Source organism: Talpa occidentalis, unplaced genomic scaffold (genome assembly GCF_014898055.3).
Source record: "Talpa occidentalis isolate TD23 unplaced genomic scaffold, MPIMG_talOcc4v2.1 talOcc4.6, whole genome shotgun sequence".
Taxonomy (NCBI): Eukaryota; Metazoa; Chordata; class Mammalia; order Eulipotyphla; family Talpidae; genus Talpa; species Talpa occidentalis.
This window is the reverse complement of record NW_023604972.1, coordinates 106,929,164-106,948,959: the sequence shown is the minus strand read 5'-3', so window position 1 is coordinate 106,948,959 and position 19,796 is coordinate 106,929,164. Positions and strand designations below refer to the sequence as shown.

Sequence of the window (19,796 nt, the reverse complement as noted above, 5' to 3'; positions counted from 1 at the left end):
TGCACTTATCAAAGAAGAAAGGCAGGAAAAAACCCAAAGCTTCTAGAAGTCCAAATCAAGCTGTGAAAGAGTACCAAATGCTGATGTGCCTCTAAAACACCTTTGCTTCATAAAGCAAACAAAGAAATGGAAAAAAAAAAAAAAGTTTTTAAAAGAATGGAGTTTCCTAAAGGGGTGTGTGAAAATTTTCTAAAACTTAATTGAGATGGTGCTTTCGGGTCTCCCCGGTGGCGCAGTGGTTGAGCACTGGGCTGTGAAGCTGCTCGCAGCCTCTGCAGCGCCGGTTCAATCCCCAGCTGCTCCCCGGCCACCTGAGGAGGGTCCCGCATGGCGCACAGACCTCTCCTGCCGTCCGCTGCTCCCCTCAGCAGTGTGCTTGGGTCCTTCTGCCTGCTCTGCTCCCCACTCTGGCTCTGGTGAATTCTCTCACCCTCCCGTGCTTCTGACTGTACCCAGTGCTTGTATAAATAAATAAATCTTTAAAAAAAAAGAGAGAGATGGTGCTTTCACCACCCTGTGAACGTGAGATTGGGTTCTTGAGGGCTTGGTAAGGCCACAGACTGATGAGTCAATTGTGTAGTGTGCGAACTACATTCAAATAAAGTTGTTTTAAAATATCAGTAAAAACAAAATTCAAAGTTTCCAACTTCAACTTGGAGATGGGGCCATAGAGATGAGTATTTGCATGTCCAACAGTAACTGAAGCAAAATCACCAAGCAAGAAAGGATATCTTGGTGCTCTGGACGCTCCCAGTGCATCCAGCTCAGCTCCTCCACTGCACCACCAGTGCGTAAACTAGGAAAGGATTGTTTGGGGAGCCCCCTAGCAACATGGTGCTTTTGGGAACTCATGCCAGCACTTAGAGATCTGGATTTAGATTTCATTTAAGGTAGGGCCTGGGGTGGGGGGGCCTCCCCGGTGACGCAACAGGTTGAAGTACTATGAAGCTGTCCCACAGCCTCTGCAGTGAGGATTCGATTCCCAGACAGCCAGGGAGATTCCCACATAGCACAGCAGACATCTCCTGTCTCGCCCACTGCTCCCCTCAGCAGTGCTTTGGTCCATCCATCTGCCTGTTCTGCTCCCTGCTCTGTCTACAGTGAATCCTCTCACCCTCCCACACTTCTGGCCTCTACCCCAGCTCTTGTATAAATAAATAAATCTTTGGGAAAAAAAATAAGGTAGGACCTGGGCATGACTATATTTATAAACTTCCCCATCAGATTCTCAAATTCAACTAGGATTGGAAACCACTAGTTTGGAAGAGAAATTTGTGGTCACCATGACAAGACATGGAAGTTTTTGCTCCCTACATCACCTCACTGAGTCAGCACCCATGGAACCTTGGCCGATCAGGAGACTGGGCAGCTCTGGGACCTTTTGGGTAAACCCAGTGAAGAAGCACTGCACCCTGTGTTCACACCAGCTCTTCCTGACTACTTCTGTGTCGTGCCCTATTATTGGTACATCCTATCTTCCTATCTGCATACGAGCCTGTTTTTAATGAAACCTACAAGTTAGCCTTTTAATGTATTCTCTTGTTCACTGATTACATCATAAATGTATATTCTGCCTTTCCAACCAGACAGTAAATTATATTCTTTGTTTTCCTGTTTATGTAGTTGGGATGTGACAAATAATTCTTTACTGAATGATTACATTTCCACAAACTTCTGAATGTTCCCTGACGAGCAGTTTTGCTCTTTTCAGGTCAGCAAACTCAATAAAAGAGAAAGAAGCTGACAAAAGAGCTTGAAAATTAAGAAACAAAGTGCAAATTGATATTGCCTATAAAACCCCTTAAAATCTTTCCTTATATGTATTCCACTTGCTAAAACAAGATCATTCACAAGCAGGACTAAGATGCAAAGTTGGTTTTGCTTGAAAATAGTCTCTCTGGTATGTATCTGAACCTGTCTGCCAGCAGGTGGTCTCCTTGCCCTGCCCCAGCTCTGTGGGGTAGCAAGGATGATCCCTGGCTCCTTTGTTCTGTGGCCTCAAGAGCTGGGTTAGTGAGAGGCACTGGAGGAAACTGGGGGTGATGAGGAAGTAGTATTTCCCCTTCCTTTCTGCCTCTGGAGCGTCTTTAGAGCAGTTCCAGCTTCCAAAGGGCGATCCCTCTTCCCTAGTCCATTCCAATCTAGGAATGGTAGAAGCTTCCGCAATTTCTAATCTCTGAGTTGCCTCACCCTGTCCTAGTTGGCTTCCCAATCTTTTCGTTTCCTAGGTAACCAACACATTGCATTCCACTCCCTGACATACTCTAATAGGGCAGAAAGAAACTGGATTTGAAAGGCTATATGACCCTGGGCAAATAATTCAACTTTTCAGTTTTCTTGTTGTAAAATGGAGTCAATGGTACCTATGCCTAGGGCTGGCATATTTCAAAAGGAGCTGATTGATCAATAATAAAGAGTGTGGAAAAAAAAGAGTGTGTCCCATGCCAAAAACATTTACTTTACTTCCTTCTTTTTCTCCAGCATCAATGTGATCATGGTACATTATAAGACAATGACATGAATGTGAGAAGGAAGCAGAGGTTTAAAGGTTTCATTATCCAAGGCTATAAATGTTAGAACAGAGAATGCATTTAGTACAAAGGAATCAGGTTCATCTGACAAGTTTTTGTTTAGTGTTTTGTCTGTCTCATGACTATATTAGTTTCATATCTCCATATAATATCTAGGGGAAAAAAGGACACAGGGAGTAGAGAAATCATTTTATATTCTACACCAAGTTGGTCGTAAAATGACAGCTAAATGTATAATCCCCATACTTCAAAATACTTTGGAAGGTTGTATGTGTGCATGGGTTACAATGCTAAAAATTATTGAAGCCAGGTGATGGGTACATGAGGAGTTATTATATAATTCTTTCTTCTTCTATGTTAAGAGGTTTTGAAAAATTTACAGTCCTCTCATGTCAAGAGTTGGTAACCCCCTAGCGTCACCCAAAGCAATATCTAGCCATTTTCTTGTTTTAAATACTGAAAATTCCAAGTTAATGGGGAAGGTTAGTGTGGGAGGTAGAGTTTATTTATTTAAAAAAAAAATCCATGAGAACTCACTTTGAAAGCATTACGGGTAAGTTTTATGGGGAAAAAAAATTGAAGAACAGAAACAATTTGAAGAACAGAACTTTGGAATGACATTAATAGGATACCCATCCTTAAAACACCGCAAGAGGATTCTGGGTAGACGGCAGAGTAGGAGACATAAGGAATCCAGGTCTCCACTGGTAGAATACATCTTATACAACTACTCGGAGATGGCTTAGAAGGTAGGAATGGTTAAATTTTAATCAATTTCAGCTCTTGGTTCAGCAGCAATTACCCATCTCCCTTCCCCTTGTCCATAGCAGGCAGCTCAGGACTACAGCACCACTGAGTATAACTTGCATGTAGTTTGTGGGTGCCAGGGTGGATAAAAAGAGCTCTGCCCTCCTAATTTGGGGGATCTATATTGTGATCACTGATTGCCACTGTGATCATGGAGGTGACAAAGAGGTGAGCAATCACTGTTGGAATCACTTCTGTTGGAAGACAACTCTCAGGGGATTTAAAAGACTAGCACTCTTCTCTTCCCCATTTCATTTTTCTCTTTTTTCCCTTTTTGAGTACCAGGCATTAAAGAATAGGATATTCGGGCCTCCTCGGTGGCGCAGTGGTTGAGCCCTGGGTTGCGAAGCTGCCCGTAGCCTCTGGAGCTCCAGTTCGATCCCCGGCTGCTCCCCGGCCACCGGAGGGTCCCACATGGCGCACAGACCTCTCCTGCCGCCCGCTGCTCCCCTCAGCAGTGTACTTCGGTCCTTCTGCCTGCTCTGCTCCCCGCTCTGGCTCTGGTGAATTCTCTCACCCTCCCGCGCTTCTGACTGTACCCAGTGCTTGTCTAAATAAATAAAATTAAAAAAAAAAAAAAAAGAATAGGATATTCAATGGGCCTCCCTGGTGGCACAGGTGGTTGAGCATAGCACTGTGAAGCTGTCTGCAGCCTCTGCAGTGTGGGTTCCATCCCTGCCAGCCGTGGAGCACCCACATGGTGAGCAGACCTCTCCTGTCTCGCCCGCTGCTCCCCTCAGCAGTGTATTTTGTCAGTCTGCCTGTTCTGTTCCCTACTCTGTCTTGGGTGAATCCTCTCACACTCCCATGCATCTGGCCTGTACCCCGGTTCTTGTATAAATAAAATAAATCTTAAAAAAAAAAAAAGAATAGGATATTCAAAAGCAGCTCTCTATATATAAGGAAATAGAAAGTCACTGTTCATGCCCAGGGAAGAACACAGACTCAAAAAAAACCCTTAAGTTAGTACTTCTGGCTTCACCTCAATGCAGACACAATCTACATCAATTAAAACAAAAATAATACAAACGAGCAACCAAACAAACAAAAAACCATCTAACACTATGGGAGAGTAAGCATCTAATGTTCAGAACTACTACATTATCAGATTCAAATGTCTTGTTCTCAAACAACAACAGAATCACAAGGCACACAAAGAAACAGGGAGGTAGACCCATCAAAAGAAAAAAATAAACCAACAGAAACTTTCCCTGAGAACAAGCAGACGGCAGATCTGCTAGACAAAGATTAAAACAACTGTTTTGAATATGCTTAAAGAACTAATGTAAGATGTGGAGAAAGTCAAGAAAACATTGTATCAATAAATGGAAATATCAATAAAGGGATAGATAAACCAAGATTAAATTCTAGAGTGGAGGGGCCTCCCTGGTGGCACAGTAGGTTGAGCGCAGTGCTGTGAAGCTGTCCGCAGCCTCTAAAGCGTGGGTTCGATTCCTGGCCAGCCAGGGAGATACCCACACAGCGCGGCAGACCTCTCCTGTCTCGCCCGCTGCTCCCCTCAGCAGTGTATTTCTGTTGTCTGCTGTTCTGCTCCCCGCTCTGTCTCTGATGAATTCTCTCGCCCCTCCCACTCCTCTGACCTGTACCCCAGTTCTTGTATAAATAAGTAAATCTTAAAAAAATAAATTCTAGAGTGGAGAGGTACAATAACTGGAATGAAAATTTCCCTTGAAGGATTCAAAAGCAGATTTGAACAGAGAACGAACCAGTAATTTTAAAATAGAGAAATTACTGAGTCTGAAGAATAGAAAGAAAAACAATTGAAGTAAACAGAACCTAAGAGAACTGAGGGATACCATCAAGCAAACCAACATACACATTGTAGCAGTCCCAGGAGGAGAAAGAAAAAGACAGCAAGATTATTTGAAGAAACAATGGCCCAAACATCCCAAATTTCATGAAAGACATGAACCTGAACATCTGAGAAGCTCAACAAACTTCAAGTAGGAGTAACTCAGAGAAACCCGCACAGAAACACTTATAATCAAACTGCTCAAAAACAGAGAAAGAGAAACAGTTGAAATCAGGAAAAAATAATGACTGGTCACATACAAGGTGTACTCAAGGAAATAGCTGAAGATTTCTCATCAGAAACCAGAGAATAGAAGGCAGTGAGAGAAGAGTTGTTCAGCATATGAAGGAACAGGAATCCTTGTGTCATGGTGGTGAAATTGTAAAATGGTATAACCACTGTGGAAAACAATAAAGGGTTTCTAAAAAACAAACAAAATTTAAAACATGGAAGCAACCCAAGAATCTATTAATATATGGATAAGCAAAATATGTGTGTGTCATCTCCCTATCATCTATCTATCCATCCATCCATCCATCTTTTTTTTTTAAGATTTATTTTTTATTTATACAAGTGCTGGGATACAGGCCAGATGCGCAGGAGGGTGAGAGGATTCACCAGAGAGAGTGGGGAACAGAACAGGCAGACTGACAAAACACAACGCTGAGGGGAACAGTGGGCGAGACAGGAGAGGTCTGCCGCGCCACGTGGGATTCTCACCAGCTGGCCATGATCGATACTTGAATACATTGTTATGTACTAAAATGGATGCATGTAAATCAAACAGAGATTTATAACTTTATGAATGGAGTTTTAATTTTGCAAGATAAAAAGAGTTCTGGAGATGATGGTGGTGTTGTTTGTACAAATACATGAAGGTATTGAATTCCACTGAACTTTTCACTTAAAAATTGCTAAGATAGTAAATTTTATGTTAGCTTTATTTTAACTTAATAATAATAATAAAAAGCCTTAAGAAAAAAAAAGAATAAAGATGGGCTGCATAGAAAAGGCTCTCATTGCACCAAAAACAACCTATTTAGAACTAATCATTGACCTATACAACTTGGAACCACAGATGACCACCCACTGTGTCTATAACATTCTTTGAAAAGTATTTGAAGAATATAATTTTCTGGGAAGTGTAAAAGCTGATTAAAGAACAAATCATCATATGTGACTCTTATTTTAAAATTCTTATTGGCAATGGGAAGTAGCAAACCAATTCAGAAATTGTCAAATAAAAGAGGAAAGTTGTGTCTAGCTCCATTTTCCAACACCCTAAATCCTGTGCCCTTTTTGCAGACTATAATTTGCATTCCTAACTCCTCAAAGTCATTGCAGCCAAGTAGTATGTCCTGCCATGGAAGGCTTGTGACACTCTTCCCAGGCTGGCCACAATGATGGAGCCTCCCAAATGACTGGGTTCCTTGATTATGCTGCCACTGGGCCTATGGGTCTAATTAGGTTCAGAAACACCTTTAATTATCATGGCTTAATAGAGTCAACTAATGACTGAGGAACGTGATTACTAGTGTACACCAAATTTACTCTCCTTCATGCCTCATCTTTACAATGCTTATCACCTATCTTCAGATCTAGCTTTTTTGTTGTCTTTTTTTACTATGACCACATAATTCTACAGAAGGTAAGATGAATGATATTGATGGTATTTATTGTAGAAATAAACACAATAAAGTTTCATTGACTTGTCTTTAAAGGTGGCACTCAAACACATCATATTTTTTAATTTTTTAATTCTAAAATGAATTTATTGGGCCTCCATGGTGGCACAAGGGGTTAGGCACCAGCACCGCGCTATGAAGCAATCAGAGGCCTCTGCAGCGCAAGCTCGATCCCCGGCCTCCCTGGCCGGCCAGGGAGCAACCCACATGGCGAAGCAGACCTCTCCTGTCTCACCTGCTGCTTCCCCTCAGCAGTGTATTTCAGTCAGTCTGCCTGTTCTGTTCCACGCTCTGTCTCTGGTGAATCCTCTCACCCTCCCCACCCATGCATCTCTGGCCTGTGCCCCAGCTCTTGTATGCATAAATAAATAAATATTTTTAAAAAATGAATTTATTCTAAAACTCTTAAGTTAGGTTATTCACAATTTTTTTCAGTATTTACAAGATCTCACTAAATATATTTTGATTATAGGATTTACCAGATAAATACACATACATCAGTAAACATATACATTTACTATATCTTATAATATTTATAAGACATATACACCTATATCATAAATTCGTACCCCAGACCTTTAGGGAACTTATGGGGCATTTTTGTAAGTTAAATGCATATTTTATTGTGAAAAAATGACCCTGATTTTCATTTGTTCTCAAAATGGTTTGGGACACCCCTTATAGCCACCAAACCAAAATGGTTAGAAACCTATGTCTACAACTATACTGTGCAATACTATAGTCATTAGACACTTGTGACTTACTCAGAACTTGAGCACTTGAAATATACCAAGAATTGACATGGGCTATAAGTATAACATACACACAAGATTTTGATGAATTAATGTGAAAAATAAAATGCAAAATATCTCAATTATTTTTGCACTAATTGCATACTGAAATAATAAAGTTTGGGATAGAGTGGGTTAAATGAAAAATATTAACATAGATTTCACCTGCTTCTTTTCGCCTTTGCTAACACAGTTATTAGCAAACTTTAAATTCCATATGTGATTCATACTGTATTTGTATTAGATAGCACTGATTTGGGAATAGCCAAAGCTTGGTCACAAGCCAGTTGCTGAGTCTAGCAGGTTGACAGTTGTGAAAGTTTTTAAAATAGTTCCAAAATTGGATTCTGAGAGATTTTAGCAAAAATGTAAGCCTATGTCAAAACACAAACTGGATCAAAAACATAGGTTTAAGCCACTTTCATCCAAATATTTCAGCATAATTTCCTTTAAAGAATCATAAACTTGGAAGATATTTGATATCAACTCTGAACTACTGCACTCTACATTAACAGATAATTCATGTAGAGCATTTTGATAAGAACTTTAAGCCAATTATGACTTAAAGCAAACTTAAACTTAGTACATCAATAAAATGTATCATAAGGTACATTTTAACAGTCTAGAAAATATTATAGAAACATTCACAAAGAAATATCTCCAGGGAAGCATGAATTTAGATTCTAATTTGTCTTCACCAACCTTTCCATGGTATGTGTTATCACCCCATTTTATAGATGTGGAGGCACATTCAAAAGGTTGAGTCACTGACTTTTGAGAACAAGAACTCTGTCTTGTTCTCCACCGTATACTTGGAGACTAGTACTCCACCTGATACACAATAGATACTCAGTAAAAAACTGCCATTGTTTGATGAGAAACAGTTCACTGATTCCAACGCATGGTTTTTCTCCAAAGAGTGCACTATTACAACATAGCTTTTTGTAATACCACACGCTGAGAGAAAGAAGTGAACTTAATTATTTAAATTCTCACCATCAGGGCCTCCCTTGTGGCACAAGGGGTTAAGACGCAACCTATGAAACTTATGAAGCTGTCCGCAGCCTCTGCAGCAGGAGTTCAATCCCCCAACCGGCTGGGGAAGAACACACATGGCACAGCAGACCTCTCCTGACTCACTTGCTGCTCCCCTCAGCAGTGTATTTCAGTCAATCTGCCTGTTCTATTCCCCACTCTGTCTCTGGTGAATCCTCTCACCCCCACACCTCTGGCCTGTACACCAGCTCTTAATAGGCATAAATAAACAAATCTTAAAAAAAAAAAAAAAGACGTTGTTTAAAAAAATAAATAGATTTTCACCATCAATCAACAGACTATAAATATGTTGACTCTGCTACAAAATGCGTGTGTATTTTTTGAAAAGGAACTAATGTTAAAACCATACTTCCTGGTTCCAAAACATTACAAGTGCCAGCTTGACTGGATATCACACTTAATCGGTTGGACAGACATTCAAAGGATTAAAAAAATGGGTCATCTTTATCCCTCATCTAAAATAATACAGCACAGTGCCTGCTCTCTAGCTCGGTTGCTTTGTTCTCCCCTTTCACCCCAATACACTCCCCTAATTCCCCATTTCCTTACCCTAGATTTCAGCTGCTACTGCCCTCCAGCCTTGCTCTGGAAGAATACACGTTCAACAACATTGCTCTAAAATGCCACTAAAAGTTTTTACTTGTATGAAGGGGTTACAAGCAAACACTGGATCTGAACTCTTTCGAGCTATGTATGAAGTCATCTAGGAATCCAGGTCCAGAAGCTGAATTCCTCCAGCAACTCCTGTTCAATTCAACTTCAGAGCAGGACCTCAGGCTGAGGCATCTGCCCTGGCCGCCCCTCCAGCCCCGAGGCGCACCCACATACCACAGCAGGGCGGGTCTCCGCCGCTCCCCAAGCCTAACCAGAAGACTTGCAAGGAGGTCGCACCCGGTCCCTGTCCCTGCTGCGCCAAACCCTACAACACTTCGTACGCCTGCCCAGGACGACAAAACAAACACTCCCTCCCCGATCTTGCCCAGGCACGATCGCTCCAATTTACCGTCTTGTACCACCAGCTCGCGAAAGCCATGGCGACAGACGGTTTGCTCTGAGTCGCGCAACAGAGGACCCAGCGTGGACGCGGTGAGCTGTGCGGAAGGCGCGGGGCTGGCACGCCGAAAGCCCTGGACCTGCCAGGCACTGACCTGGGCTAGTCTTGGAGCTGCCAGGTGGGCGGGGGCCCGGGGGCGGGTCTGGAAACAGGCCCCGCCCTCCCGCCAGGTCCGCCCCGCCCGGTCCGCCCCGCCCGCCCCGCCCGAGTTGGTTCAGGGCTGGTTCGGGAAGATGTTTTACTCCGGGCAGCCACTCCCTGCGGCCCCGACATTACAAAGAACGCAGGATCCCAGAATCCAGTGAACCCCCCATCCATTCAGGGAGTCCCCAATAAGTTCTACTCCCTTTTCATCCCCATTCTTTTTCACCTACGGCTCACCAGCCAACTCTTCCCGCCTTGGATCACCCTCTGTCCGCGCCGCGCCGCGCCTAGCGGACTTGGCCCGGGTCTGGGAATCCCGGGACACCTGCCCGGAGGCGGGTAATGCACCCCGCGTTTCCCCAGGCGGGGAAGGGCCTCCGAACCGCAGGCCGGGCAGACTACGCCCAGAGGGGGCGGCCCCCCAGCTCGGGGCCCGGGTCCTCCCTGCGCCCGCCCTGCGCCCCGGCAGGTGGGACACTCACCTCCTGGGTGTGGCGGGCGGCCGCGCGCCGGGGCCGCGGGGAAGCAGCGGGCTTCTGGCGGGGCTGGGACATCGCGAGGCCGCGACGGACGCTGCCTCTGGGAGCTCGCAGCCCGGGCTGGAAGCGAAGGGGGAGCGCCCGTGAGGCAGCTTTTCCGACCCAGCCCGGAGCCCGCGCGGGGGCTCCTCCTCGTCTGCTGGGCCCTCCCCTTCCTGCCCGGAGCTGTAGCGGTCCCGGCTCGCGCCGGCAACTTAACACTCTCGGCCCCTAGTCTCCATCCAGGGACCCCCCCCCCAACTGCTGGGCCCCCAGTTGGTCACCGGGAGGAGGGGCTAGAGGTAGGGGGGATCCTCCTTCGACTTGCGGGATCTGAGCTCGCCGTCGGGCTGCGGGAGAGTGAGACCCGGGCGCGGCCAGCTTTTGCGTCGACCCTTCCCCTATGAATTTCGAGAATTTAGACAAGTTCTCTGCAGTCTGGCAAAGTTTAGCTTCGAGAGGAATTTGCTAACTTAAATCTGGGCCTAGCCTAGACTGTCCAGAAACATCACAAAAACAAATGTGTGTGTGTGTGCGTGTGTGTGTGTGTGTTTACACGTGTGCGCGCCTGTGTTTGTCTTGGTGACATTTTACTTTGGGGTTTTTAGAGTCAAACTTGAACTTTCACTAATGTTTTTGGGGGAGGAAACCATAGGCTGATCCAAACCGAAGACCCTTCCCAAGACGTCATCCCTTCTAGCTCTTCTGGAGCTTGGCCGTGTTCTTTTAAGAGGCTGGATTGCTTTTGTCTCTGACTCTTCTTAAACAGGACTTCCTGGTTTGGGGGTGACAGTGAAATGGCACAATCAAGACTGGAAAACGGTTTTCTGGACAGACCATCAGCCTGCGGTGGCTGCCAATGTGTGCTCTGTTAACTCCACAATGGCATTGACGCCTTGGGACTCAGTCAGGGTCGCTGCTCCCAACAGAGTTGTGGTTTAAACCATTGGAGGGGGGCCAGGTTTTAGGGGAAAATTTGTCACGCTCTCTGGAGCTCTGCAGCATGGAAATGTTTGCCCCATCCTCTTACTTTTGAGGATTCAGATGTGCCCTTAAGCAAGGGAAGGCTAGGTACCTCCTGCATTCATTCTTAAAGGGAAGAGCTTGGAGGGGGGATTTAAATGTATTTCCTCTTAAAGAGTTTCAGTTAATATCTATGTATCTAGTTTCCATCAAACAGGCTTTATACATAAAAATGAAATGAATTGGATATGGGGTGTATTATTGTCCAGTAAAGAAAAATTGATTGGTAGCATCATCTATATTCATGAATGGGGGAAATATGTCATAAGCCTGAAAAAAAAATAGTGATTTTTAATTGTGACCATAAACGTACAGTAATTTAAACATACATAAAAACTTTAGGAGTGATGTGGTAAGCAGCCTTATCCCCAGGCCCAAGAACTGGAATCCACTCCTTACTCCAGAGTCTGGAGAGCCTACTTTCAGGTTTTAGATCCCTGAGAACATTATTCTAACTCTGGAAGAAGTTTTAATGATTAACACTTGAAGTATTTTCTAAATGTATTTAAAAATCTATTTTTTTAAAGATTTATTTATGCATACAAGATAAGAATCGTAAACATAAACTTTTTTTTTTCAATATTTCTCAAAAACTTCCTTTCAAAGCACTGTGCATAAGTACATATGTGCTTCAGGAGTTTGGGGTTCTGTAGGTTTGGGTGATTATAGGAAAAGAAAGAAGAGGTTTCAGCAGGTTGGCTGGCTGGTAGGATGTGAATAAAAAAGAAAGGGTGGGGGGCTGTCCAGGAAATAAAAAGAAAGGTGCTTGCCCTCCTGGCTGGAGTTGCTGGTTCAAATTCAGGATTCATCGATTCATTATCAACTTACTGTTTACTGAGCTCCCACATTGCGCTGCTTGGTAGAGTTGATACCAAAACCTTAAGACATAATGACCAAGGGGCACCCAGGACCCTCTAACTCACATGAGCGTCTGGCCTCTTTGCACACAAGACAAAGGAGACTCTTAATGTGACAGAACTTAATAGAATTAGTATACAAGGAGAAGAGAGGAAGGAAGAGTATTCTGAATAAAACACCTCAAATTATCCATTCCCTTGTTCATAAATTCCCAACCAAAGAGGATCAGTCCCAGGCAAGCAGGGCCACTGAGACCTGAAAGCTTGCCACACATCTAAGTCACCTTCTGGCAGGGAACCATAGGAAGGGAGTTGTGAAGCAAGTCCCAGAAAGCTGGGACAAAAAGAGTAAAATCAAAGTACTAATCAAGGTAATGGCTACCATTGTCAGCTTCCCCATGTGTTTCTCACCCACATATCTCCTTCAAATTCCTCACACAAGTCCATAGCCAAGAGGTAATCATACCCTTCTTTGTGACATATCTCCCCCTGAGCCTACCTGCCTACCATGTGATATAGCTTCATCTGGTATTCAGTTCTGCCCATCCTTAAGTGGGGTGGGGAACATGGTACCCTAACAAACTTAGCTGTCAGGTTTTGTTTAAAAATGAGAACTCACATACAGAACAATTGTGAGCTAACCAGTATTGATGGTCATAAGTAAAGAATTTTAGTGGAGCTGGAGAGTGTTGTTTCCTTTCTCTTAGAGTCAGCAAGGAGTTATTGCAATTTTGATACCATAACCAGCATTTGAGCATCTTGGGGAAGTTCTTTTTAAGTATGTATGGCAAGTTTTGCTATATTTTTACTTATACATCTTGTTAGTATGTTTATTCATTTATTTAGTAAGTAAAGAAAGAGCTGCTATGTGTTCAATTCTGCAGAGGTACCAGGGACCTCCTGCATCCAGAGATCCATAGTTCAGGAGGAAAGACAGACAAATAAATAAATCCAATACCTCCTGAACAGAGGTATTCTGAGAGTGCTGAGGATCCCCAGGGGGTGGCTTCTCATTCTGGATTGTATTTTTTTTTTTTTTTAATTTTTGCATAGAAGAACTGGAGTGTAGGCCAGAGGTATGGGGGGGAAAGGGGGAGGAATAAGAGGATTCATCACAGAGCAGGGAGCAGAACAGGCAAATTCACTGAAATACTAATGGGAGCAGCAGATAAGACAGTGGAGGTCTGCTGGGCCATATATAGGTTAGCTTGCTGGCCTGAGACCTAACCCCTAGGCTACCAGGGATGCCCAGATTCTCATTCTCAACAGGGGGGGACAGGCTGCAGAGAGGAGGGAACTCCCACTGCTTCCTCTCCCACGTTTGACTTGAGTTGAAACCCCAGCTGAATAATCTCCATGTTTTATCTTCTCCTCTTTATCCCCATCACTATTGTAGCTGTTCAAAAACTCATCACTTCTCATCAGGAAACATGTAAAATTAGATAAAGACAGGATGGAATCCAGGGAAGTCGGTGGAGCTGCCCTGCGGCAGAGGAAGCTAGTAGAGAAGCGGATGCCAAAGGCTGAGGGAGGAGGGCTTTCCAAATGGAGCAGTGGTTCACAATATAAAATATCACCCAAAGTGCATGAGTGTCCAATTGATCTGATAGCTCTGAGGTTTGGGGAACCAGCCAGTGGTTACATTGAGGAGGAGGCAGTTTTTTTCTGAGGTACCAAGTTAGGATAATTCCCTCTTTGATTGTATTTCATTCTACACTATCCCACACTCCTGGAAGGAAAGTTACCCCCAGATAACCTGAACCCACCCCGGCTGACATTTGAGTGTCTTCTAGACCCCTGAAATATACTTGTCCTGGCTGCTTCAAGATTTTCAACCAAGTATGCTCCACTCCACAGTGATGTGTTCCTGAGGAAACCAGATTGAAAAAACAACCTTTATAAATAAGTAAAGACTAATTCGCCAAATAAGCAAGGCCTGCCGGGGCCTCCTTTACCATGTAACTTACATGTATCTTAGCAGAAACTTCATACTTCTGTGTGTTGAATTATCAAAAAAAAAAAAAAAATGGTTTCCATGGTGAAGTTCTGTGCATGCTAGCCGATGGGAGAATATGTTTAGACTGCAGGGGACGATGGTCTGAATTAGCAGCACATGAAGAAGGTTTTAGTTTTCATTGCTACCAAAAAAAAAAAAATGTGTTGCCCCCAAACTCCTAGGTTGAAATCCTAAACACCAATGTGATGGTCTCAGTAGGCTGAGTCTTTGGGAGGTAGATTCAGGCAGGAGTACACAGCTCTCCTGAATGAGATTAATGCCTGGGAGACCTCCACTCCCCCTCCTACCAAGTGAGAGTAGAAGTCTGCAACTCAGAAGAGGGCCCTCTCCAGACCATCTGAAACCTGATCTTTGGCTTCCAGTCTCCAGAACTGTGTGGAAAAATTTCTGTTTATAATCTCTCCAACCTCTGGTGATGTGTGACAGCAGTCTAGTCGAACTAAGACATTGTGCTTCTCAAGTCACATTGGGTTTGTGCATGGTTGGAATAGAAAGGAGGAAAGAATGAGAGGAAAGGCTGGAGTGACAGGAGGAAGAAGAGAATCCAGAGCATATGAAGTAGTTTTTAGTGTTCATGGCTATGAAGCAAGAACTTGAGTCATCCACACCTATCCCTAGACCCTCAGGTTTTACCTTTCAACTTTATGTCCCTCCAAGCAGTTAAAACCTGCAAAATTCTTTTAGGTCTTGTTTTTTAGCATGACAAAACCTCCTCATTCTTATGTATGTGGACAAAAGAGAACTGAGATCATCTCTCCAGAAAAGGCTTTACAAGGAATCTTTAATTTATTAAGATTCCAGGGCTCTTGGGATCTACACCTGTGGAAAGGAAGGAATGGGCAAATGAGCCAGCAGAACCTCAGATAACCCTACAAAGAATGATGATGGTGGGATGGGCCTATAGAGTTGTCCTTGTGTAGGGTAAAGAAAATGTCAGGCTTTTCTGCCCTTCCGCCATCAGGATAGATGATGGATCCTTGTCCTGAATGCATGCCTGATGGCGGGCACCTGGAGTAGGGTATGGGCATAGGTAGATGGGATTCAGCTGAGCTAAGACCGTGCTTTTAAGGGCAGCGTCACGGGGACGCCAGCAGCAGCAGTAGAAGCTGAAGCAGAAGCCGAAAGAGAAGCCGAGAAGCAGCAGAACGAACGCCAGAGAGCCCAGATAGAGTGAAGACTTGCTGGGGGCTGGGAGGCCTGCCAGCCTTCCAGCCCCCCAGCCAGCACCCCTGCCTGCCATATGCCTGGTGAACCCCAATAAAAAACCTGCAAAACTACTGAGGACTCTGACTCCTCCTTTACCCGGTCTGCATGGGATCAGAAAACCTGTACTGTGTCCTGTCTGGCCTTTACACCTTGTCAGCCTGCATTAACCAGCCATTGAATGTAGATGAGGGGGGAAGGGAGCATGGCTTTAAGGCTGAGGGGTGGCTCCCTTAAGCTATTGTAACCCCCAAAGCGGGCTGAGAGATGAGGGCTGTTGGGCAGTGACACTGAGGAATAGAGCAGGGGCAAAGTCTTATTTATTCCTGAAGGGAATGCAAACAGTTTTTCATATTCATGTCACTCCTCAGTACATATAACATCCTAAAACTTTGCAAATATAATGGAGGACAGAATCCATATTGCAAAGGCATACTGCTATATGCTGTACAATTGCTATATGATAGAACATTTTGTTTGATAATATTACCCATGTAATATTACCCATGTAATATTTCTACAGTGACTTTTACCTTCAAGAGCAAGCATTTGTTTCAGAGTAGCTGCGCTGTCAATACTATCTAGATACACAGAAATGACCACTTCACAACTGTGATTGCCCAGAATGGTTAGAAATAAAGGAAAAATAAAACTTTTGCTTACTAGTTTTTTCTAGTGGTATTAAAGCAAACCACAAAGATTATCTGACAGCAGGAGGTGGGTATCACCTGGGAGAGCCTTCAGCTGTCACTCACTTGCCTTAATAATTCCCCATCGACTGGCAGTTTTCCATCCTCAGGAACATAAGTTCATGAAAAAAGCAGAGTTCTCAGACTCGGTACTCTTTGTAGGGTGAACAAGTAAGCAGTGAGGCAGCAATGAAATACATATCCCTTGCTGCCTTGAAGAAAAGCACTCCCTTACCTTGTAAGTTTAACAAAACTTGACGTGTATGTTTAACTAACATCTTGCTTTTCCCTTGCATGCCGTGGCCAAAGGTTCTTGCTGCAAAGAAACTTCAAAACAAAGCCAAGGGTGATATTCTGCAAAAATAACATCAGAATTGCTGAACACTAGATGCTCGTGTTGCAAGGTTGGGCGTGTTCCCTGAACCCACTCCCATTTTCATACCCTTGTGACTAGTTAAATACTCCTTTTGTTACCCAACGCCGGCCTCAGTTTCCCTCAGCCAATAAAAGGAAACTAAGTTTGAGGAAAAGGAAAGTGGTTTTATTTGTCGACAAATGAGGAGGGAGGCAGACTCATGTCCGAAAAACCACCGTCCTCCTCTTTGGCAGTGGGCAGGGGTATTTATACAGGGGGAGATGGGTAGGCATCCGCGAAGGGGAGGGGGAAGGGGTCCGCACAGAGACAAGTGGGCGCCAGCTCAACAGAGAGATGGATGGGTGTCAGCTCATTCATCTTAAGGGAAGGGGAAGGTGTCAAGGCACAGAGAAGGGTGATCGCCAACTTGTTTTCCTTAGGGCGAGGGGGAAGGGTCTACAGGGAAACCGGTGGGCGCCAGCTTTTTTTTTCTTCCCAAGGGGAGGGGAAGCTGCAACAAATGGGAAAGACAAGTCATCAATCCTGTTAATGCTAGATAAGGGGAATTGCAAAAAATGGGGGAAAGACAAACTTGTTAACTGTATCACTTTCTCCTAGTGAGCAGAATGGTGCTTTTTTTAGGGCCTCCTTGGTGGCCTTGAGGTGACGTCTCAGTGCTATCACCATTATGGCCTGAGTTTGGACCCCAGAGCAGCAGACCTCTCCTTTCTCTCGCCGTCTGCTCCCCTTAGCAGTGTATTTCCGTAAATCCACCTTTTCTGCTCCCCACTCTACCTCTGTGAATCTTCTAACCACCCCTGCCCCCCACCCCACACCCCTGGTCTACACCCCAGTTTTCTATACACACAAAAAAAAGAACAGTGGCTTGTTAGATTCTGCTACCCTCCTCATTTGTCAACAAATAAATGAAACTACTTTCCTTCTCCTCAAAACTCTGTTCTTACTGGAGAAGGGGAACCAAGACCTGGAATTCTGGTAAAAGTGACACTGTGGTGAATCATCCCTCTTCATTGTTTTTTTTTTTTTTTTTTTTTTAATTTTTTTTTTCTATAGAGGCATGTTTTTATTTATTTATTTGTTTGTTTGTTTGATACATGCACTGGGTACAGTCAGAAGCACGGGAGGGTGAGAGAATTCACCAGAGCCAGAGTGGGGAGCAGAGCAGGCAGAAGGACCGAAGTACACTGCTGAGGGGAGCAGCGAGCGGCAGGAGAGGTCTGCGTGCCATGTGGGACCCTCCTCCGGTGGCCGGGGAGCAGCCGGGGATCGAACCGGCGCCGCAGAGGTCGCCGGCAGCTTCGCAAGCCAGCGCTCAACCGCTGCGCCACCGGGAAGACCCCCTCTTCATTGTTTGCTGTTCTTGATGGCTTCTCAGTGCTAGCAGGATGGAGTTTAGACCCTGAAGTGGCATGGCAGGGCCTGCAGAGCCTGTACTGCAATGGTAACCCCACCTGCTGCCTCCTGCCTCCTGTGTTCCAATCACTTCTGGCAGCATTCGTTCAGGTCCCGGAAAATACCTGGCTCTTCACAGCTCCTGCTTTCACTCATCTCTCCTTGCCCAGGGTACTCTGTTCATGCCATTGCAACCCCTTCATCCTCCAGAGTCTCAGGTTAGGAATTTCTTGCCTTTTCTTGATCCCGTCTACATGCTCCTAAAGCTCTGATTTCCCCCAGCTTTGTGTTATGTTGTAATTTTTTAATAGCAGTCCAAGTCCCAGATCCTTATGGTCCAATTCGAAATGCAGTTCATGTTTAAGGAAACCATGGTCCAATATTTAAAAAGTAACTAAAAGCATTTTAATCTTGATGGCAGTACCTTTATTGCAATTGAAAATGCCCAAGTGGATACACAATCAGAACACTCAGGAAATCATCTTAATAATCCACTCGTTATTTTAAATTCTCTGAAACTTCCATTATAAAATTTCCAAAACCAAACAGAAGATGTTATGCTGTCTTATTTCCTCTTCTTTTTCCTTCTACAGTGAACCAAGTGTCCAATGGAGAGGAAACCATTGTGAATCTAATGCATTCTTTGATTCCTGTCGTAACAGTTTTTTGGTGCCCACAACTAGACTTCATGATGGAAAGGACCACTTTCGCCTTATTCACAGAACTTGAGATTGTGCCTGGCACATAGTTTGTCCTCAATAAATATTCATTGAATGAATAAAAACACATTACTGGGTCTTCCCAGGTTAAGCATCGAGAGAGAGAGAAAGAGAGAGAGAAAGAGAAAGAGAAAGAGAGAAATGGACTAGAGAATTTAGGAAGACACTTAGAATTGAAATGATTTGTGATCATATAAGGTCAGGAGGTCAGAGGTGAACTGTCTAACACTCCGTGGCACTGCTCATATGAATCTCACAGTAGATAATGACAGTAAATAAATGAAACATATTTAGTGTTTACTGTATACTGGAAACTGTTTGAAGGTTTTGCATATATTTGCCCATTTCACCCTTATGAAATAGGAGCAGTTATTTTTCACATGTCATAAATAAGAGAGATTGAATAATTCACCTTGGGTTACTCAGCTGCTAAATGACAGTGTTACCCTTTTAGAATTACTCAGATGGTTTAGCTCTCTAGTCTTTACTCCAAACCAATATTTTATATTTATTCTTTGCCCTGTAAAAAATGACATTTATGACTGAATGTGGAGGGAAAATTTTGCATATGTTGAATGCATGATGCTTTGGAGATGAGGAATTGAGATTATATTTGAAAATGAGTGATATAATGAATGATTTAATATAATGGCACAATGGTAAAGGTGAAGAATAAACTAAAAACCATTGAATAGTATAATTTAAATGAGTGAATTGTATAGTATGTGAATTGTATTTCAATTAATTTATTATTTTTAAAAACACTTTCTTTACAAACCTATCATCAATATGATGGCTATCAATGAATTTCAAAAGACTTCCAAGATCTTTCTACAGTACAAGTTTGTCACTTGTACTTGTACTTGTTTTTACTTACCCATTTAAGGTGCAGCTCCTCCACAGTTTTCAGAAAGAAACAGCAGGAGTAATTTTGTTACTTGGAGGATTCACAGCGCATGTTGTTCAGTTACTTCCAGCAATGAATGTATTCCTGGAAAACTATTTTTAATCCAGTGGCTGGGGAGAAGCTGGGGATCGAACTGGCGCCACGGAGGTTTTGGGCAGCTTTGCAACCCAGTGCTCAACCGCTGCGCCACCGGGGAGGCCTTACACTCAGTTAT

The 19,796-nt window shown here is 43.8% G+C and overlaps 1 protein-coding gene across 7 annotated transcripts in view; it reads right to left on the bottom strand.

Moving 5' to 3' along the window:
- The window catches only part of CAST (calpastatin), a 113,385-nt gene extending 102,976 nt beyond the window's left edge, over nucleotides 1-10,409 (bottom strand). For 3 of the 7 annotated variants that reach the window (XM_037530337.2, XM_037530339.2, XM_037530340.2), the window contains exon 1: nucleotides 10,364-10,408. Coding sequence is in view for 1 of the 7 variants with exons in the window: in XM_037530338.2 (XP_037386235.1) it covers nucleotides 9,687-9,716 (30 nt within the window). In the remaining 6 variants the exon portion in view is untranslated. Of the gene's footprint in view, nucleotides 1-9,686; nucleotides 9,793-10,363 lie in introns of those variants that run through there. The other 4 variants (XM_037530341.2, XM_037530343.2, XM_054688255.1 and 1 more) reach the window with 4 other exon arrangements.
- Between the last annotated feature and the right edge of the window lie 9,387 nt (nucleotides 10,410-19,796).